The sequence below is a fragment of the Rhinopithecus bieti genome, unplaced genomic scaffold (assembly GCF_001698545.2).
Source record: "Rhinopithecus bieti isolate Rb0 unplaced genomic scaffold, ASM169854v2 scaffold_495, whole genome shotgun sequence".
Lineage (NCBI taxonomy): Eukaryota > Metazoa > Chordata > Mammalia > Primates > Cercopithecidae > Rhinopithecus > Rhinopithecus bieti.
The window spans coordinates 826,032-848,465 of record NW_016803120.1 but is presented as its reverse complement, the minus strand read 5'-3'; the positions used below and the strand labels follow the sequence as shown (position 1 = coordinate 848,465).

The following is a 22,434-nucleotide window of genomic DNA, read 5'->3' as shown; positions in this document are numbered from 1 at the left end:
TCTATTATGTATATATACCACAGTTTATTTGCCCATTCACCTGTAAACATTTAGGGTGATTTCATCTCTTGGTTATTGTGAGTAGTGCTGCAATAAATGGGGGAGTGTAGATATCTCTTTGACATACTAATATCGTTTTCACTGGCTATATACATAGTGGTGGAACTGCTCGATCATATGGTAGTTCTGCTTTAATTTTTTGAGAAACCTTCATACTGTTTGCCATAATGGCTGTATTAATTTACATTTCTACCAACAGTGTATAAGAGTTCCCCTTTCTCTACATCCTTACCAGCATTTGTTGTTTTCTGTCTTTTTATTACAGCCATTTAGATGGAGTGAAGTGATATTTCATTGTAGTTTTGATTTGGATTTTCCTAAAAACTAGTGAGGTTGAGCATTTTTTTCATATACCTGTTGGCCATTTGAATGTCTTTTTTTGAGAAATGTGAATTCAGGTTTTTGCCCATTTTAACGTTGGATTATTTGGGATTTTTGCTGTTATTTGAATTCCTTATATAGTCTGGATATTAACCCTTTGTCATATGCATAGTTTGCAAATACGTTCTCCCATGCTGTGGGATGTCTCTTCACTCTTTTCCTTAGCTGTGCAGAATCTTTTTAGTTCGATGTAACCTCATTTGTCTATTTTTGCTTTTGTTGCTTGGGCTCTTGAGGTCTTATCCAAAAATTCCTTGCCCAATCCAATGTCGTAAAGCATTTCTCCTATGTTTTCTTCTTCTAGTTTCCTATTTTCTGGTCTAAGATTTAAGTTTTTGATCCTTTTTGTATATGGTAAGAGATAGGGGTCTAGTTTCATGCTTCTGTATGTGGATATGCAGTTTTCTCAGCATCATTTACCACAGAGACTGCCCTTTCTCCGTTGTGTGTTCTGTCTTTGTCAAAAATCACTTGGCTGTAAATGTGTGGATTTCCGTGTTCTCCGTTCTGTTCCTTTAGTCTGTGTGACAGTTTATATGCCAGTACTATGCTGTTTTGGTTACTACACCTTGGTAGTATTTTTTGAAGTCAGGTACTGTGATGCCTCCAGCTTTGTTTTGCTCATAATTTCTGTGGCTGTTTGGGGTCTTTTGTGGGTCAATATGAATTTTAGGATTTTTTTAATGAAGACTGTTGTTAGTATTTTGATAGAGATTGCACTGAATCTGTAGATTGCTTTGGGTGATATGGACATTTTAACAATACTCTTCCAATCCATGAACATGGGATATCTTTCCATTTAGTCATGTCCTCTTTAATTTCTTTCACTGGTGGTTTATAGCTTTCATTGTAGAGATCTTTCACCTCTTTCATTAAGTTTATTCCTAGGGACTTTTTTTTTTTGTAGCTATTATAAATGGGATTGTGTTCTTGCTTTCCTTTTCAGATAGTTTGCTTTTGATGTATAGAAGCACTACTGATTTTTGTATGTTGATTGAGAAATAAAAGTAAAATTCTAAGCCTCCAACTGACTGAACAGACCACCTCTTAGCCAGGGAGACCCCAGAGAAACCTTAAAAGCTGAGTGCATGACCAAGAGAAGATGTTGAAATAAATGCCCTGACCGGGCACGGTGGCTCATGCCTGTAATCCCAGCACTTTGGGAGGCTGAGGCAGGCAGATGACGAAGTCAGGAGTTCAAGACCAGCCTGGTCAACATAGTGAAACCCCATCTCTACTAAAAATACAAAAAATTAGCCAGGTGTGGCTGGGATTACAGGCGCCCGCCACCATGCCCGGCTAATTTTTGTATTTTTAGTGGAGATGGGGTTTCACTGTGTTGGCCAGGCTGGTCTCCAACTCCTGACCTCATAATCTGCCCGCCTCGGCCTCCCAAAGTGTTGGGATTACAGGCATGAGCCACCGTGCCTGGCCTGTTGTTATTATTTTTAATTTGTCTTTTATTCTTCATAGCAAAGATAGGAGTGGTTTATCTACTACAGTTATAATTTTAGAGTATTCTAAATTTGTCCATGTACTTAGTTTTACCGGTGAGTTTTATACCTTCAAATGTTTGCTTGTTACACATTAGCATCTTTTTCTGTCAGATTGAAGAACTGCCTTTAGCATTTTTTATAAGGCAGGTCTGGTGCTGATGAATTTCCCCAACTTTCGTTTGTCTGGGAAAGTCTTTTATCTCTTCATGTCTGAAGGATAATGTTATTGGATAAAGTATTCTTGGTTGACATTTTTTTTTTTTCCTTCAGCACTTTGACTGTCATCCCACTCCCTCCTAGCCTGTAAGGTTTTTGCCGAGAAATTTGCTGCCAGACCTATTGGAGCTCCTTTACTTGTTATTTGCTTCTTTTCTTTTAAAAAAATTACAATTTAATTTAAGTGTTTTGTAGAAATGGGAGTCTCACTATGTTGCCCAGGCTGGTCTTGAACTTCTGGCCTCAAGCAGTCCTCCTACCATAGCGTCCCAAAGTGTTGGGATTACAAGCATAAGCCACCACACCTAGCCTATTCTTTTCTCTTGCTGGTTTTATGACCTTTTCTTTGTCCTTGACATTTGAGAATTTGATTATTATATGCCTTGGAGTAGTCTTATTTCGTTAAATTTAACTGGGGACTTTTTACCTTTCTGTACCTGCATATTTGTATCTTTCTCTAGGTTTGGAAAGGTCCCTGTTATTATTGCTTTGAATAAACTTTCTACTTCCCTCTGTTCTCATTCTCCACTCCCTCTTGAATGCCAGTGACTCATACATTTGTTATTTTTATTTTTTTTATTTTTTTGAGACAGAGTCGTGTACTGTTCGCCCAGGCTGGAGTTCAGTGGCACAATCTTCCCACTGCAGCCTCTGCCTCCAGGGTTCAAGCAGTTCTCCTGCCTCACCCTCCTGAGTAGCTTATGGAGATTATACTTCTCCATCTCTTCAGGATGGGTCACTGGCACCTTATTTAGTTGGTCTGGTGAGGTCATAGTTCCCTCAATGTTATTGATGCTTTCCAATGTATGTCAATATCTGGGCATTAAAAAAATAATATTTATTCCAGTTTTTGCAATCTGGCCTTGTTTGTACCTGTCCTTCAGAGGGCCTTCCAGGAATTCAAAGGAGCCTGACTGTTGAGTTCCCTAAGCCTGTGGTCACTGTAGCCCTCTTAGCACTAGAGGGCACTCTAAGCCTGTGTAGCTAGGACTTTGTTATAGACTCCAATGTCGCTGGCCCAGATGGACCTGAGTAAGACCCAGGGAGAGTTCCCCACCTTGTGTGGTAATGCTGGCCAGGGCCCTGAACCAGGTGCTGGTTTTGTTGTTGTGGGCTTGCTACTGGGTTCCAAGGAAAAGTCCCATGTTGGCCGGGCGTGGTGGCTCAAGCCTGTAATCCCAGCACTTTGGGAGGCCGAGATGGGTGGATCACGAGGTCAGGAGATCGAGACCATCCTGGCTAACCCGGTGAAACCCCGTCTCTACTAAAAAATACGAAAAACTAGCCGGGCGAGGTGGTGGACGCCTGTAGTCCCAGCTACTCGGGAGGCTGAGGCAGGAGAATGGCGTAAACCCGGGAGGCGGAGCTTGCAGTGAGCTGAGATCCGGCCACTGCACTCCAGCCTGGGCGACAGAGCGAGACTCCGTCTAAAAAAAAAAAAAAAAAAAAAAAAAGTCCCATGCACAATTCCTTCTCCTTCCCCCAAGCAGATGGTGTCTTTCTCTGCACCATGTTGCCTAAAGTTGGAGGGAAAGGTGATGTGGGCAATCCTGTGGCTGCCACAACTGATGCTATGTAGGGTTACACCTGAAGCCTATGGCCTCCTGACCAGGGTGGACATGGGTCATGCTCAAAGCCCAGGCTGCTACCATGCTGAAATTTATTTGGGGCCCAAGAACGCTTTAGCTGGCCAATGATGTGAGAATCACATTCATCCTGATGGGGGTGGTGAGTTCTTTTCTGGTGCTTAGTGTGGGTCCACAGTCTTTGTCCATGAGTACAGGCGTGGAATTAGGCTGTGAGGTTTTTTCTGGTTCTGTGTATTACTGTGGCAGACTTAGTACTGGGTTCTAAGGCAAAGTCCCATGTCCACTAACCTCCTCTTCTGCCATGTGGACAGTGTCTCTCATCACTACCTAGGGTTGGGGGAGGGTTGGTGCAGATAATATGAAGCTGGCCTTCCTATTCTCTTTAATGCATCTTCTTCTCCTTGTAAAATCTAGTACTTTTATCTATCAACTGGTTTTCCTAGCTCTAGTGAAGATATTTTCTTGTGTGGATAGTTGTTCAAATTGATGTTTCTGTGGGGAACTGTCACTGAAGGGTCCTATTCTGTCATCTTGCTGTGCCTCTGTGTTACTGATCTGTTGTTTGTTTGTTTATTTTGAGACGGAGTCTTGCTCTATCACTCAGGCTGGAGTGCAGGGGCGCCATCTTGACTCACTGCAACCTCTGCCTCCCAGGTTCAAGCGATTCTTCCTGTCTCAGTACTCCAAGTATCTGGGACTACAGGCCTGCATCACCCTCCACGTCTGGCTCATTTTTCTTGTATTTTTAGTAGAGATGGGGTTTTGCAGTGGTGGCTAGGCTGGTCTCAAACTCTTGACCTCAGGTGATTCGCCCACCTCAGCTGAACAAAGTGCTGGGATTACAGGCATGAGCCATTGCACCTAGCCTGTTGTTTGTTTGTTTATTTTATTTTTTATTTTTTGAGATGGAGTCTCACTCTGTCACCCGGGCTGGAGTGCACTGGTGCGATCTCAGCTTACTGCAACCCCCGCCTCCTGGGTTCAAGCGATTCTCCTGTCAGCCTGCTGAGTAGCTCGGATTACAGGTGCCCGCCACCATGCCTGGCTAATTTTTGTATTTTTAGTAGAGATGGGGTTTCACCATGTTGGCCAGGCTTATCTCGAACTCCTAACCTCAAGTGATCCACCTGCCTCGGCCTCCCAAAGTGCTGGGATGAGCCAGCCACCACGCCCGGCCTGTTGTTTATTTTTTATATGAAATTTAGGATCTCACCTTGTCTAGTTCAGTTGCAAGAACTTGTTACTGTTTTTAATAGGATCATGTGGATTGACTTAGGGAGAAACCACAACTTATGCTGTAGAATTTTCTAACCAAGAACATACTAGTTTCAATCTTTCTTTTTGTATTTTTAAAGTTTTCATATGTCTCTCACATTTCTTGTCAGATTTATTTCTGAGTATTTTAAGGTTTTTGTTACTTTTGTAAATAGGTTTTTCCTTCTCTTATATCTTCTGATTATTTTGTATGTATTAAAGCTATTGATTGCTGTGAATTAATTTTGCATCTATTTTTTTGGTTGATTCCCTAGACCTGCACTACTAATTTAGTAGCTGCTAATACATGTACCTATCTTAATTTCTTTCTTTCTTTTTTTTTTTTTTTTTTTTTTGAGATGGTCTCGCTCTGTTGCCCAGGCTGGAGTGCATTGGCATGATTTTGGCTCTCTGCAGCCTTCACCTCGATCTGTAAACGATTCTCCTGCCTCAGCCTCCCAAGTAGCTGGGATTACAGGCGCCTGCCACCATGCCTGGCTAATTTTTGTATTTTTAGTAGAGTTTGGGTTTCCCCATGTTGGCTAGGCTGGTTTTGAACCCCTGACCTCAGGTGATCCACCCATCTCGGCCTCCCAAAGTACTGTGATTATGGGCGTGAGCCACCACACCTGGCTTTTTTATAGCTTTTGAGCTGAGATAGATATGTTTTTGCAATACTAAGGAAGTATCCAACTATTCCTAGCTTATAGCGTATTCTTATCCAGAATGTGTATTTCAGAGTCTTTGGAGATGATTTCATTCATTCATACATCCATCTATCTATTTTTGGGCTAATATTGAACTATTCTTGCAATCCTGGAATAAATCCTATAATATATATTTACGATTCTGATGTACTGTTCTTTTAATGTGTTGTTGGAGTCCACTTATATTTTAGAATTTTGCATCAATATTTGAATTTTTCTGTGGTTTTTGCTTTCACAATATATTCTTTAGGTTTTGTTACCAATGTTCTACTCCTTTTATAGGAAAGAAAGGTGGTACTTTTCCTTTTCAAGGTTTATGAATAGTTAAAAGGTAATAAAACTTTATACCTATTAAATTGGCAAAATTTAGGAAGCCAGATGATGCCAGATTTTGGCAGGACTTTGAGGATATTGGAACCATTGTAGGTTCCTATGACTCAGCAATGTTTCCATAGGTTATGAGAGAACATGTAAGGAATTGTTTATTAAGGCATTATTTGAAGTGGCAATGAGTTGGAGAACATTCCTGAATCCATGACTGAGAATGGATAGGTAAAATGTGGTAGTTGCACACATGAAATATTAATACTATGCAAGAATTGAAATCAACACATTAAATACCTAGGCAGAATACTGAGTGAAAAACTTTTTTTTTTCTTTTTGAAACAGAGTCTCGCTGTGTCGTTGAGGCTGGAGTGCAGTGGCACGATCTCAGCTCACTCCAACCTCCGACTCCTGGGCTTAAGAGATTCTCCTGCTTCAGCCTCCCTAGTAGCTGGGACTACAGGTGCCTGCCACCATGCCCAGCTTATTTTTTTGTATTTTTAGTAGAGACAGAGTTTCACTCTGTTGACCAGGCTGGTCTTAAACTCCTGACCTCATGATCTGCCCATAAAATGAGACATGTTACTATTTGTAAATTAAACAACATATACAGTATATAACTACAATATATAAAACAATAACTTTTTGCAAGAACACATACAAACAAAAATATATACTCTAAGCATATCAGAATGATTTTGGTGGGACAGCGAAATGGGGATGAAAAGTAAAAAAATTTGAGAGCCAGACATGGTGGCTCACACCTGTAATCTCAGCACTTGGGGAGGCTGCGGCAGGAGGATTACTTGAGCCCAGGAGTTTGAGTCCAGACAGGGCAACATAGAAAAAAAAAAAAAAAGCCAGGCGTGGTGCTGCACACCTGTAGTCCTAGCTACTTAGGAGGCTGTGGTGGGAAGATTGCTTGAGCCTGGGAAGTCGAGGCTGTGGTGAGCTGTGATCACGCCACTGCACTCCAGCCTGGGTGACAGAGCAAGACCCTGTTTCAAAAAAAAATTTTCTTTTCAATCATCTTTTAAAGTTGGATATAATAATCCTTTTAAATTGACAAGGCTTGGTGTTTCAGCAGGGGATTAGTTCTTTGAAAAACTTCTTCAATGGAAAATGGTCTGTTAAGATCAGCGTTTAGCAAAATATGGCCCTTTGGCCAGATGTGACCTGCTTCCTGTTTTTGTAAATAAAGTTTTACTGGAATACAGTCATGCCCATTCATGTACATGGTCGTGTTCCCACTACAGTGGCAGAGAGTAGAGTAGCTGCCACTACTCAAATGGCCCACGAAGCCTTAAATATTTAGTATCTAGCTCCCTACATAAAAAGTTTGCCAACCTTTGGTTTAGATTTTTCGTCTCTCCTGGAGCCAGATTTGATTCTAACTTGTTCATTTCTGTGTATATTGTGATCAATTTCTTTTTGCTGTGATAGTTTCTCAGTCTTTTCTTGCTTCTTGGTCAGTAATTTTTTGGAATGTGTTTTATCTGCTGTTACTTTCTTTTTTATTTTTATTTTTCATGTAAGACAGGTAATGTGCTCACTTAACAAGGTTTGAGAGAGGCACTTCTCAGACATGTATGTGAAAACCCAATTATCATGCTTACGAACTGCAAAAGGATCGTGTCTGTGGTTTTCTCATGGTTGGATTGAAGTTATGCATTTTTTGGCAAAAAATACCATAAAAGTGATTTGCCCTTCTCAGGGTTGACAGATTAGGCAAAGAAAAATACGGGATGCTAGTTAAATTCAAATTTTAGAGAGACAACAAATAGTTTTATAGTGTAAGTATGTCTCACGCAATACCTTATTCTCAGTGCATTGTATCAGAGGTTACTGGATACCAATCTATCCTATTTCTGATGATGTAAACTTTGATGTTAAGGTGGTATTTGGGAGTCTCTCCACTGAATGTTGCTATTTTGCCCTTTATGATTAATAAACATGGCTGAATGTGGTGGCTCACACCTGTAATTCCAGTGCTTTGGAAAGATGAGGCAGGAGGATCACTTGAGTCCAATATTTTGAGATCAGCCTGGGCAGCATAGTGATACGCCATCTCTACACACACACACACACACACAAAAGCTATGTTGGTGGTGCATGCCTGTGGTCCCAGCTACTTGGGAGGTTGTGGTGGGAGGATCGCTTGAGACTGGAGGGGAATGGAGGTTACAGTGAGCCATGATTGCACCATTGGCCTTGGATAGAGGAAGACCCTGTCTCAAAAAGTCTTGGAGACTGGCTGGGCACGGTGGCTCACGCCTGTAATCCCAGCACTTAGGGAGGCAGAGGTGGGTGATCATGAGGTCAGGAGTTCAGGACCAGCCTGGTTAGTATGGTGAAACCCCGTCTCTACTAAAAATATAAAAATTAGCCAGGCATGGTGGCCAGCTACTCAGAAGGCTGAGACAGGAGAATAGCTTGAACCCGGGAGGCAGGGGTTGCATTGAGCCGAGATGGTGCCACTGCAGTCCAGCCTGGGAGACAGAGCAAGACTCCATCCCCTGCCCTCTCCCCCCCAAAAAATCTTGGAGACTATGGAAAATCCTGTTTTTCCTCAAACTTTCATCCACTGATTTTAGTGTCTACTAGTGTGTCTTATCTGTAAAAATTATTGTGATATTTTAGTGGCAATTTTGTATTCTCTTCATTTCTTCTACATTTATTTATTTATTTACTTATTTATTTATTTTATTTATTTTTTTGAGACAGAGTCTCATGCTCTATTCCCCAGGCTGGAGTGCAGTGGCGCAATCTCGGCTCACTGCAAGCTCTGCCTCCCAGGTTCATGCCATTCTCCTGCTTCAGCCTCCCAAGTAGCTGGGACTACAGGCGCCCACCACCACGCCCAGCTAATTTTTTGTATTTTTGGTAGAGACAGGGTTTCGTCGTGTTAGCCAGGTTGGTCTCGATCTCCTGACCTCATGATCTGCCCACCTCGGCCTCCCAAAGTGCTGGGATTACAGGCATGAGCCACTGCGCCTGGCTTTCTTCTACATTTATTAATTGGAACTTTTCTCTAAGAAAGTACAGTCCCTTCTTCCACCACTTAATTTATTCAACTATTTAGTTTTTTTCAGTTTGGAATCATATTCTTTGGGGAATAATTCAATACGGTACTGTCATTATTAATTTCATTGTTCAGCTTGTTCCAGCTTTAATTATTTGGAGTTCTTTCAGCTTGGGTCTTGTGTCCTTTGGACATGCCTTTTTTGTTTTTTTTGTTTTTTTGGTTTGTTTTGTGATAGGGTCTTGCTCTGTTGCCCAGGCTAGAGTGCAGTGACACAGTGATGGCTCACTGCAGCCTTGACCTCCCTAGGCGCTGGTGATCCTCCCATCTCAGCCTCCTGATTACCTGGAGTACAGATGTGCGCCACCATGCCCAGCTACTTCTTGTATTTTTGTTTTCTAGAGATGGGGTTTTACCTGTTGCCCAGGCTGGTGTTGAACTCCTGGGCTCAAGGGATCTGCGCACCTCTGCCTCCCAGTGTTGGGATTACAGACATGAGCCACCGTGCCTGACCCTTGAGCACTTCTTTAATTGATTTTTTATTGTTGTTGTTATAATCCATTGGCTTTAGTATATTCATAGAGTTGTGTATCCATCAGCAATTTTAGGACATTTTCATTACCCCCTAAAAATCCACATGCCACTAGTTATTCCCTAAGTTCACCATTCCCCAGCCCTTGGCAACCACGAGTCTACTTTCTATGCCTATGGATTTGCCTATTCTGGACATTTCATATAAATGGAATCATACAATATATGATCCTTTTTGATGGCTTCTTTCTCTTAGCATAATGTTTGCAGGATTGTGTTAGTTTCCTGGAATTGCTGCAACAAATTACCACTCACAGAGTGGCTTCAAACAACAGAAACTTATGCTCTCATGGTTCTGTAGGCTGGAAGTCCAAAATGTTGGTGTTAGCAGCACCATATCCCTCAGAAAGCTCCTGGGAGAAGGATCTGCTCCAGGCCTCTTTCCAGGCTTCTGATGGTTACCAGCAATCCTTGGCACTCACTCCCATTTCTGTCTGTGCCTTCATGTGACATTCTTGCTCTCACTCGCGTGCTCTCTGTCTCTCTCTGTGTCTGTCTCCCTGTCTGTCCCAGTATTTAAGAGACAGGGTCTCTGTCACCTGGACCTGACTGCAGTGGTGCAATCACAGCTCATTCTTACCTGCAACACCTGACCTCAAGTGATCCTCCCGCCTCAGCCTCTCAAAGTGCTGGAATTACCAGCGTAAGCTACCACATAACTTTTTTGTTTTGTTTTGTTTTGTTTTGTTTTGTTGAGACAGTCTTGCTCTGTCACCCAGGCTGGAGTGCAATGGCACGATCTCGGCTCACTGCAACCTCCACCTCCTGGGTTCAAGCGATTCTCCTGCCTCAGCCTCCCCAGTAGCTGGGATTACAGGCATCCGCCACCATGCCCAGCTAATTTTTTGTAATTTTAGTAGAGACGGGGTTTCACCACATTGGCCAGGCTAGTCTCCTGACCTCAGGTGATCCACATGCTTCAGCCTCCCAAAGTGTTGGATTACAGGTGTGAGTCACTGTGCCCAGCTCCACATAACCTTCTTATAAGGACATTAGTCACTGGATTTAGGGACCACTCTAATCCAGTACTGTCTTATATTAACTTCGTGACATCTGCAAGGAACTTATTTTCAAATTAGGTCAAATTCACAGATACTGGGGGGTTTGGACTTCAACATATTTTCAGTGGAGACAGTGATTTAACCCCCAACAAGGGGTCCTTCATGTTGTAAAATATACGAGTGCTTCATTCCTTTTTATGGTGAGTAATACTCCATTGTATGAATAAACCACATTTTATTTATCCATTCTTCAGCTGATGGGCCTTTAGAAAGTCGTTTTCTGCTTTTTGCCTACTAGTAAATATTGCTGCTGTGAACATCCCTGTAAAGCTTTTGTATGGATATGTTTTCGTTTCTCTTGGGTATGTATCTAGAGTCGAGTTGCAGGATCATAGAGGAACTGCCAGACTGTTTTCACGGTGGCTGTCCTATTTCACCTTCCCACGAGCAGTGTATGAGCAGTGTGTTTCTCTCCGTCCTCACCGACTGTTGCTATGGCCTATTTTGGATGACAGCTGTCCTGGCAGATGGGAAGTACTACCTTATTGTGGCTTCAGTTCCATTGCCCTGATGGCTAATGGTGTTGAGCATCTTTTCACGTGCCTTTGCCCATTTATACATCTTCTTTGGAGAAATAGCTCGTCAGATATTTTGTCTATTTTAAGGTTTGGTTATTTGTCTTTTTAAGAGTCCCTTAGCAAATATATAATTCACAGAAAATGTCCTCCCATTCTTTGTGTCTGTTCACTATCTTGATATAGTGCCCTCTGAAGCCAAAAGTTTAATGATGTCCAGTTTATTTTTTATTGTCGTTCCTTGTGCTTTGGTTTCATATCTAAGAAACGAGTGCCTAATCCAAGATCACAAAGTTTATGCCTATGTTTTCTTCTAAGAGTTTTATGCTTTTAGCTTCCACATTTCATTCTTTGACCCATTTTGAGTTAATTTTTACATACGGTGAGAGCTAGGGGTTGAATTTCATTCTTTTCCATATGGATGTCCAGTTCTCCCAACAACATGGGTTTGAAAGATTATTATTTCCCCCACTAAATTGTCTTGGCAGCCATGTCAAAGATCAGTAGACTACAGACATATGACTTTATTTCTGGACTCCTAATTCTATACCATTGATCTACATAGGTGTGAGCTGTTGCACCCAGCCTCACACTGTCTTCATTACTATAGTTTTATTGTAACTTCAGAAGTCAGGAAGTCTGCATCTTCCAACTTTGCTCTTTTTCAAGATTACTTTGACTATTCTGGGTTTCTCAGATTTCCATATGAATTTTAGGATCAGCTTGTCAATTTCTGCAAAGAAGTCAGCTGGGATTTTGATTGGGATTACTTTGATCGGTAGTTCAATTGGGGGAGCATTGCTATTTTAACAATATTAAGTCTTTAGCTCTGTGAATATAGGATGCCATTGTGTTTATTTAGGCTTAATTTCAACAATGTTTTGAAGTTTTCAGAGTACAAGTTTTATGCTTATTTTATTAAATTTATTCCTAAGTATTTTATTCCTGTTGTTATTATAAATGAAATTGTTTTCACTTCATTTTCAGTTTCTTCATTGCTATTATGCTGAAATAAAATTGATTTTTGTATATTGTTCTTGTCTCCTATACCCTTGGTGAATTCATTTATTAGTTCTAATGTTTTTTTTAAAATAGATTCCTTCAGATATTCTATATGCAAATCATGCCGTCTGCCTTTGTTGTTGTTGCCTTGCCAGTTGTGCTGACTACAATCTCCAGTACAATGTTTATTAGATGTGGTGAGAGCGGATGTCCTTGTCTTACTCCTGATTTGAGGAGGAAGGTATCCATCTTTCACCATTAAGTGTGATGTTAGCTGTGGATGTTTTATAGCTGATCTTTGTCAGGTTGAGGAAATTCCCTTATATTCCTAGTTTTTTGAATTTTTATCATGAAAAGGTACTGGATTTAGTCAAATACTTTTTCTGGTGTCTACTGAGATCATCTTACGGGTTTTTTTTCTTTTATTAATATAGTGCATTGCATTGATTTTTGTATGTTGAGCCAGCCCTGTGTTTCTGTGATAAATCCTACTTGCTCATGATATATGATCTTTTTTTATGTGTTGCTAGATTTCAGTTTACTAGTGTTTTGTTGAGGATGTGTGTGTGTTCGTGGGGGATATTGGTCTATAGTTTACTTGTGATGTCTTTGCCCAGTTTTTGTATCAGGGTAACTCTGGCCCTATAGAATGAGTTGGCAAGTGTTCCCTCCTGATTTTTTGAAGCATCTAGGAAGGATTGGTATTAATTCCTTAAATGTTTGGTAGATTTTACTAATGAAGCTATCTTGAAATTTTCTTTGATCACTAATTTAATATCTTAAATTTGTAAATAAAATATGTACTAAGTTTTTGTTTGTTTGTTTGTTTGTTTGTTTGTTTGTTTTTCCTGTCGCCCAGGCTGGAGTGCAGTGGTGCCGTCTGGACTCACTGCAAGCTCCACCTCCTGGGTTCACATCGTTCTCCTGCCTCAGCCTCCCGAGTAGCTGGGACTACAGGCGCCCGCCACCACGCTTGGCTAATTTTTTTGTATTTTTTTAGTGGAGACGGTTTCACTGTGTTAGCCAGAATGGTCTCGATCTCCTGACCTCGTGATCCACCTGCCTCCTCCCAACGTGCTGGGATTACAGGCGTGAGCCACTGCGCCCGGCCTGTACTAAGATGTTTTATTTCTCCTTGAGTCAGTTTAACTTTTGAGTCACTAATTTATGTTACTGAATTTGTTGGCATATAGTTCATAATATTAATTCATTTGTTTTTATTTATTTTCCCAGACGTTTTTAAAGCTAAAATTTCCCTCTGAGCATTGCTTCAACCATTTCCCATAGCTTGTGACATGTATTTTCATTTTTAATATAATTTTGCGATTTCTGTTTGTATTTCTTCCTTGATTCAATTGTTGTTGAGAATTTCTTAAAACATTTTTGAGGCCAGGTGCAGTGGCTCATGCTTCAAACTCCTGGACTCAAGGGACTCTCCCGCCCAGCCTCCCACGCACCTGTACTACAGGCACAGTTACCTTTCCAGTTGTGTTTTCTTGTAATACCGTTGTACTCCTCCATCTCCCAGTGTATCTTTGATCCATAAAGCGTAAGGGATCCATTTTGGTATGTCTGTGAAATGGGTCTCTATGCAAGCTTTTGTTTTTTTTTCAGATGGCTGCCCATTTGTCTCAGCAATACTTATTAATTTATGGATATTTATTTTTGGAAGTCATCAGTTCAGCACTGGGAACAGATTAGGTTACCTAGGAATACATTGTGGAGTGAGAAAATAGGGCCTAGGCCTGAATTTTGAAAGGTTCCCAAAATGTCAGCAGTTGAAGAGGATGAATCAACAGCAACAACAAAAAAAACACTCAGAGAGATGAGAAGCCTCTGGAAGTGATTCTGTCAGTAAAAGGGAGAGACTGGCTAAGTCAAAGCTTGCTGAGAGATTCAGGAAGTGTAGGACAGAAGTTGTTCACAAGATCCAGCCACACGGACACCGTGGACCTTGGTGACTGCTGTTTGGAGGAGTGACGAGGGCAAATGTTAGATTAGGGTGGGTTCAGAAGTCAGCAAGAAGTGGGAGATGGCAAACAGCAAGACTAGTTGCAAGAAGCTTATCTGTGAAAGGCAGGAGAGTGAAGAGGAAGGTTTTAAAGATGAGAGAAACCGACACAGGGGCTCACACCTGTAATCCCAAAACTTTGGGAGACTGCAGAGGGGAGGATCACTTGAGCCCAGGAGTCTAAGTCCAACATGGGCAACAGGTTGAGATCCTGCCTTTACAATTTTTTTTTTTTTTTTTGAGATGGTGTCTCGCTCTCTTGTGCCCAGGTCGGAGTGCAGTGGCACAATCTCAGCTCACTGCAACCTCTGCCTCCTGGGTTCAAGCGATTCTCCTGAGTAACTGGGATTACAGGCGCTGCCACCACACCCGGCTAATTTTTGGTATTGTTAGTAGAGATGGGTTTCACCATGTTGGTCAGGCTGGTCTTGAACTCCTGACCTCAGGTGATACACCGCCGCGGCCTCCCAAAGTGCTGGCATTATAGGCGTGAGCCACTGCTAGGCCCCCAAAGTGTTTTAAAAATTAGCCAAGTATTGTGGCTAATTTTTTGTATTGTTAGTAGAGATGGGTTTCACCATGTTGGTCAGGCTGGTCTTGAACTCCTGACCTCAGGTGATCCACCGCCGTGGCCTCCCAAAGTGCTGGCATTATAGGCGTGAGCCACTGCTAGGCCCCCAAAGTGTTTTAAAAATTAGCCAAGTATTGTGGCTAATAGTAAGGATCCAGTGAAGAGGAAGAGGTGGAAGCAACAAGTGAAGGGACTGGTGATCAGTAGTGAAGGGCTTCTGACAGGGCAGCGTGAGAACTAAGCCTGAGGCAGAAGGGCCTGCTTTGTTGCAGCAGGTGAGGAGATGAGGATGGAGAGAGGACTCTCTTTGTTTCCTCCTTTATTGTGATCAGAGCAGCAATAGGTTAGAGGTGATGATGGAGGTAGGATGGAGGGTGCCTGTGAGTTCCAGCAGAGGTCAAGGGTCATGTTGTTGAGGAGCCTGCTGAGGTGGGGGTGTGGTGACCACATTGGAGATCCAGAGGGTCACCCCATCTAATCCCCAGTTAGGACCTTTAGCTTGGCTGCCGCACCTGGGGTGGGGGCCAAGCGTTCAGCTTTTCATAGCCTGTTACTTTTCCTCCCATCCCATCTTCCACATTTATTACCCTGCTAAACCCCCTCTAGCCATGGCCTCATTCCTGTTGCCCGGGTGGTGCAGAGAGCCTCTCATGCACTGATCCCTGGTACCCCCCAGCTTGGAAGGCTGGCAGAGCACCCCATACTCTCAGGCCCTGGTTGTTCTGATCCCTGTTGGAACTCCCCTGTAAGCAGCCTCTGCCTGTGTGGCTTAGAAGGTGAGCAGAGATCATCTAGATACTAATTTCTATTGCTGTGGTCTTCTTGGGGGAATGTCCAGCCTCTGGTATTCCCATCTGGGAAGACCATTGCAGTTGATTCATCTTATTGGAAGCTGTGAGATGCAGTTCAGAGGCAAAGGAGATAATTTTGTGCTTGCCTTCTGGCTCAGTCCTGAGTATCCTGTCTTCTGCAGGGTTACACAAACTTGCCTGACTCCAGGGATGTATGGATAGGGGATGAGCGAGGCGGCCTTTCTGCAGTGAGGAAGAACTCCGCCTACGGTGAGTTGCGGGGAGTGTTGGGGATAGCCAGCTGCCTGGCTGGGGACTTGGGGGCTGATGGCTGCTGGATCTTAGTGGGTCACTGGTCTGCGGGAGAGCTGTTGCTGTCCTGAGGCCCTGATGTTCAGTGCCATCACAGGGTCTCCACCTATTTCTTGTAGGCCGCAGAGCCTCCCTGGGCAGTTGCTGCTGTTCACCATCCAGTCTGTCCAACTCGGGGACCTGCTTTTCCTCTTCCTACCAGGATTTGGCCAAGCACGTTGTGGACACTTCTATGGCTGACGTGAGTGACTGCTCCACCTGTCCCCACCATTCCTTTGCCCAGACCTCTGCTGGGTGTGCAGTAAGAGAAAGTAGGAACAAAGCTGGACAGATGAGGAGCCCAAGGCTTATGGGCTCTTCATCTTGAGAAAAGTGGTTCTTCATCTTGAGAAAAGGGGAATTCAGGCCAGGTGTAGTAGCTCATGCCTGTAATCCCAACATTTTGGGAGGCTGAAGCGGGAGGATCACTTGAGGTCAGTAGTTCGAGACCAGCCTGGGAAGCATAGCAAGACCCTGTTTCTACAAAAAAATAAAAACATTAGGCCAGGCGTGATAGCTCACACCTGTAATCCCAGCACTTTGGGAGGCTGAGGTGGGAAGATTGCTTGAGTCCAGGAGTTCAAGACCAGCCTGGACAACATGGTGAGATTCTGTTTCTACCAACAAATACAAAAAGATAGCCGGGTGTGGTGGTGTGTACCTGTAGTCCTAGAGACTGGGAGGCTGAGGTGGGAGGATCGCTTAACCCCAGGAGGTTAACGCTGCAGTGAGCCATGATTACGCCACTCCACTCCAGCCTGGGTGACAGAGCTAGACCCTGTCTCAAAAAAAAAAAGGGGAATTGAGCAGAGGCAGGCCAGACTGACTAACCCAGGGGCTTAGTTTTTACGATGCCTCCTAATTTGGGTGTGGCCATTGTGTCCCCAGGTAATGGCTGCTTGTTCGGATAATTTGCACAACCTCTTCAGCTGCCAGGCAACAGCTGGCTGGAAGTAAGTTTGTGTAGGGTCCTTTGTACAGTGTCTGTCTTGGTCCTAAGCTTGTCACTCTGCTTGGCTTCTCTCCTCCCTTCCCTTACCTGGATTCCTCGAGTCTTCACTCTCAGCCCCTCCTTTGTGACCCTTGGAGCCCATTTTTGACTCCCTCCTATTTTCTGTGCTTGGTGTCTCCCCCCAGCTACCAGGGTGAGGAGCAGGCGGTGCAGCTTTACTACAAGGTGTTTTCTTCCACTCGGCATGGCTTTCTGGGGGCAGGTGTGGTGTCCCAGCCGCTGTCTCACGTGTGGGCAGCTGTCAGTGACCCCACTCTATGGCCCCTGTATTACAAGCCCATCCAGACAGCAAGGCTGCATCAGCGAGTGACCAACAGCATCAGCCTGGGTGAGCCCAGGGAAGAAAGGCTTCCACAGGGCCTGGTTTCTGGTGTGCCCAGTGGGGTCTTGCTGGGGGAGAGAGGTGGAGGGTTGGAGGCAGCCCTATTGGGAGGCCAGGTACTCAGGTTACTTTGATTGCTCAGCCTAGGTTGAGCTAGGTGTTGGGTGATGGTGGGGGGCTCCCTGACCGGGAAAGCTTTAGGACTAGGTCTGTCCATGGGCCTCCTGACCCTCCTTATCCCTGTCCCTCCAGTGTACTTGGTGTGCAACACTACCCTGTGTGCATTGAAGCAGCCGCGGGATTTCTGTTGCGTCTGTGTAGAAGCCAAAGAGGTGCCTGCCTTGGTGGTAAAGACGTTGTGGGAAGAACTTGGGCTGAAGTGTCATGAGAAACAATCTATATGGGCATCAGGTCCTTTAGGGGAAGGGCAACTTGGGGCTGGAGCCAGAGTAGGGGTGACTTGAAGGCTGGCCCAGTGTTGCCTTTCACCATACTGTCTACACGGGAGCCTGTTCCTGTTTTGTCCACACCACACAGGCAGGACTCCCATTTCCCTCTGTCCCTAGGGTCACCTGTCTGTCATGGCAGCCCAGTCTGTGTATGATACATCCATGCCAAGACCCAGCAGAAAAATGGTTCGCGGGGAGATCCTGCCCAGTGCCTGGATCTTGCAGCCCGTCACTGTGGAAGGGAAGGAAGTCACCAGAGTCATCTACTTGGCCCAGGTGATAACTCCTTTGTGGCCGGCCTCACAGCACAGGCTGACTTGGTCCCACAGCCCCCTGGGATTTTTCTCTCTCACTGTTGAACATCCTCCAGTGCCCAGGCCCTTTGGCCTCAGACCTGGAGACTCAAGGGCTTCCTGGGCTTGCCGTAAAGGGAGTCACTGGGGAATTGGAGAGAAGGGAATGAGACAGGCGTTCATCAATCTTTTCTGAAGCTGCTGTTACCAAATACCTAGTGACCTGCATCCTGTGGGTGATCCCAGTGTCCTTAGGAGACAGATGAGTCATTGTGAGGCAAAAGCAGCAACCTTGGCAGAGCAGAGTGATGACCTGTTTGGTTCACCTCTCCCCTCCCAGTCCCTTGACTTGTACTTTGTCACTAGGAGGTGAACGCCAGTGCTTAGATCTGAATAGCAGAGCCCAGGGGCCTGTAAACACGAAGCCACAATCTGAGGTGCTTCTCCCATCACCACAGGCTGAGGGAACTCCATGGGGCTGGAGTGCGCCTGGCACACTCTCTCAAATCTATTTGCACCTTAAATTCTTCTCTCTCTGCTTTCAGGTGGAACTTGGTGCTCCAGGCTTCCCACCTCAGCTCCTGAGCTCTTTCATCAAACAGCAGCCACTGGTAATAGCCAGATTGGCTTCCTTCCTTGGTAGCTAGCATCTCACCGTCAAGATGGTGCTGCCGAGATGCAGACCCAGGCTGCTCAAGAGAGACACTGTGGCAGCTCTTTGTTACTTTCTATACCCCAGTGCAGGAAAAGCTGATGCTGCCTGCTGTGGCCAACTGGGGCAGACAGCACTGGCCCACGGATGCCAGCAAAGCCCGGTCAGTACTTGGTCACAGCTGGCACCAGTGCAGAGCAAACGGCCTGAGCTCCTGGCCCAGGCTATCCAGAGTGAATGCAGCTCAGCTCCCCTTTTGGATTTCCACCTTTCCTTCCTGTTTCTGGGACTCTGCAGCAAAGAGGCCACTTAAGGACGGGGACTGGGCACAGCCAGCAGAGCCAGGGGACTGCAGTGCTTTGGCAAGGTGCTTCCGCAGGCTGGTAGGGAATCAGGCAGCCACTGGCCAAGACTCTGCTCTGAATCTACCTCCAGCATTCAGCTCTACTGTGTGATGGGACGTTAAAAATACCAAAACAGAAAGAGGGTTCAAAAAACAGCTGCACAAACCAGAATACGGATTCAGAATCTTTTCTCCCTCTTGAATTTTTGCAAAATACTTTCTTATTGATTTTTTTTTTTTTCTCCCTTTCCCTCCCAGGAGAAGACACTTGGGTCTTGGCATGAGTCGGGGTGTTGAGCGACGATGCTCTGATACGGAGCCGTCACTCTAGAGCTTGGTCAGATGGAAGACACTGTAGAACCAGGTTAGACAGATTTGGGGTCAGGGTCGGGGGCTGAGCTCTTTTGAGGACTGGTGGGAGCGGCAGCCAGATGCTGGTTGCTGACAAGGCAAGAGGAATTTCAGAGATTAAACATTGTCCTTTGACGGAGAGGAGGTGAATGAACTCCCAGAGGAGGGGAGTGGCTTGTTGGGAGGAAGCTCAGTTCCAGAACTGACCTCAGTGCACTTGGGAGGCGTGGAGTCCTGAGCATTCTATGATTTCTGCTCTGGCCCCACCTATCCTGGGATGGGATTGGATGGGATGGAGAGTGGGTTCAGTTTTCTTATACTTTAACCTGGCTGAACATGAACTCTGAATATTCTGTTTACCTGGAAGTGGTAGGGGTGGGAAAGATTCTCATCTTTAGTTCTCGTGCCCAAAATCTTTGGTAGATGGAGGGTAACTGGGGATTCAGAAGATGTGGTAGAAGGTATATTTCTGTATAGTGTGGCAGAGATGTATTTTTCTAAAGTGTTGGCAGGGCATTTTTCCCTCTTACCTCAGACTAAGTTATTTATATATTGTTGATTGAAGGTTTTAAAATTGCTTTTAAACTTCTTTTTCTCGGGTAAATTTTTTTGGTGACATGATATATTTAACACCCTATTTATATACTCCTACCTCTTTTCATATAAATCTCTTACTAAGACTACTGACCAAAAAAGTCAGAACATTTTAAATTGAAAGTCCTCTGTGTACTTTATCTAGTGAAGAGTAGATGAAATACTGCACCGGGATAGCCTAAGTATGTGATTCGAGCTTGGCAGAGGTAGCTGGAGATCACACTGGCAATACCCACTCATAGCCATCTCAAAGATTCAGTTTACATGTAGGTACAATTTCCCATGAACTTGGCATTACTTCGCAGGGTAAATAGCAACCAGGTAAGTTGCTCAACTGTAGCCCAAGTAAGAACTGAAGGGGAGGATCCAGAGCCGTCACTGCCACACCTAACACTGGCCACAGTGCCCTGGGGCTTCTGAGGCAGAGCCACCTATGGGAATCTGAGTTGGGGGATAACCAGGAGGTGACCCTGTCCGCCTTAATAGAGAAGCCAGCTGGGCGCGGTGGCTCACGCCTGTAATCCCAGCACTTTGGGACGCCAAGGCAGGTGGATCACCTGAGGTCAGTTCGAGACCAGCCTGGCCAACATGGTGAAACCCAGTCTCTACTAAAAATACAAAAAATTAAACCAGGCATGGTAGTGCACACCTGTAATCCAGCCACTCGGGAGGCTGAGGCACAAGAATCGCTTGAATCTGGGAGGTGGAGGTTTCAGTGAGCCAAGATTGTGCCGCTGCACTCCAATCTAGGCGACAGAGTGAGACTCCGTCTCAAAAAAAAAAAAAAACCACACACCAGACCTGACTGAATCAGCAACCGAAAAGATTGAGAGGGATCTTGTAGCAAAAAGCAAAAGTGGAGTCAGATTTTGGTTTCACGGGGTGGTTCTCATACTTTTGTGTATATCAGCATCACCTGAAGGCTTTCTTATGCCCCCAGGCTGGGCCCTACCCCAAGTTACTGGTTTGGTCGCCCCAGGGAGGGACCAGAGAATTTGTGTTAACAAGAAGTCCCAGGGGACCCTGAAGTTTGCTGGTCTGGGGACCACATTTTATAAACAGCTTTGACACAGAGCAGACATACAGAAAAGAATCTGATGAGTTCACTGACCCACTAGCTGCCTATCTCCATAATCCTTAGAGTAGCCTCCCACAGACCAGCAGGAAGTTCCCTTCATCGGGAGCATGTTCAATTTCCATTCAGATTCCCAAGAATTTGTTTTTAACTCAGTGGGCCTTAAGCCAGGCCTGGGTTATGGCCCAGCCCTTCAGTCTCAGCATCCTTAGGGGTTTCAGGTTTTCCTCTCCTGCCCATCGTGTGTCACACACCTTAGCTGGGTCGTCTTGAACAAGTCAAGAAGTAGCCATGAGCCTGACGCTGACCCTAAGCTTCCTGGGGGCAGTGCTGTGGTTTAATCACAACCAATGCTGGTCTCTGGGCATAGAAAGCTTTTTTTTTTGAGACAAGGTGTCACTCTGTAGCCCAGGCTGGACTGAAGTGGCGTGATCATGGCTCACTGTAGCCTTGACCTCCTGGGTTCGGGTGATCCTCTGACCTCAGCCTCCCAAGTAGCTGGGACCACAGACATGGACCAACACTCCTGACCAATTTTCTTTTGTATTTTTTATAAAGATGGGGTTTCCCAATGTTGCCTGGGCTGGTTCAAACTCCTGAGCACAAGTGATCCTCCCACCTTGACCTCCCAAAGTGCTGGGATTACAGGTGTGAGCCACCGTGCCCGGCCGAGAAAGCATTCCTTAAAGCTTTTTTGGTTCCCGGGCATTCAGAACAAATTGGATTTAAAGGATAAAGATAAAGGCCTTTGAAAATGAAGAGATCAGGGGAAAAGGTTCAGATGCAGAAACTTTAAGTAGCTGAGCTGAGGAGAAGGGAAAGGCATGGTATTTGGGAGAAGTATGATTACAAGGTGGTGACAGAAAACTCCCGTTTTCACTTTCTACGTTGATGGGGTTTCCTGGCTCTACCGTGGTCACACAAGTGGATCCCGTTAGGTCCTCCTGAGGATTATATTACCAGCCCAGCTCCTGGCGGTAATGCACATGACCAGAGTAGTCCTTTTTTTTTTCCTCAAAGAGATAGGGGTCTCTCTCTTGCTCAGGCTGGAGTGCAGTGGCACAAACATAGTTCACTGTAACCTCTAACTCCTGGACTCGAGCAATCCTCTCAGCCTCCCAAAGCGTTGGGATTACAGGTGTGAACCTGTGAAAATCAATGGCTCAGTTATAGAGCTCGATACTGCTGTAATCAAGAAGCAATGCTTTTGCTGTGAGAAACTCCAAGCCAAATCAAACACCCCGGCCTTAACAAGCATTAACAACACTGCCCCACCATGTGGTTCACTAGGGAATATCGTGTGTGTGGAAACTACATTATCCTAACCCTTTCTCCCACAAATAAAATGAGTTACACAGGAGAAGTCAGTACCACTGACAATAAATTAATAGATACTGCTGC

General features: G+C 44.7%; 1 protein-coding gene across 3 annotated transcripts in view; it reads left to right on the top strand.

The window, feature by feature from the left end:
- The window catches only part of STARD9 (StAR related lipid transfer domain containing 9), a 70,719-nt gene extending 50,644 nt beyond the window's left edge, over nt 1–20,075 (top strand). For 2 of the 3 annotated variants that reach the window (XM_017859638.1, XM_017859779.1), the window contains 7 exons: nt 15,774–15,861; nt 16,023–16,144; nt 16,831–16,895; nt 17,080–17,282; nt 17,529–17,623; nt 17,843–18,001; nt 18,564–20,075. In XM_017859638.1, the coding sequence (XP_017715127.1) occupies nt 15,774–15,861; nt 16,023–16,144; nt 16,831–16,895; nt 17,080–17,282; nt 17,529–17,623; nt 17,843–18,001; nt 18,564–18,665 (834 nt within the window). In that variant the 3' untranslated portion in view covers nt 18,666–20,075. The remainder of the gene's footprint in view (nt 1–15,773; nt 15,862–16,022; nt 16,145–16,830; nt 16,896–17,079; nt 17,283–17,528; nt 17,624–17,842; nt 18,002–18,563) is intronic. The other variant, XM_017859704.1, reaches the window with a different exon arrangement.
- Nucleotides 20,076–22,434: the final 2,359 nt, after the last annotated feature.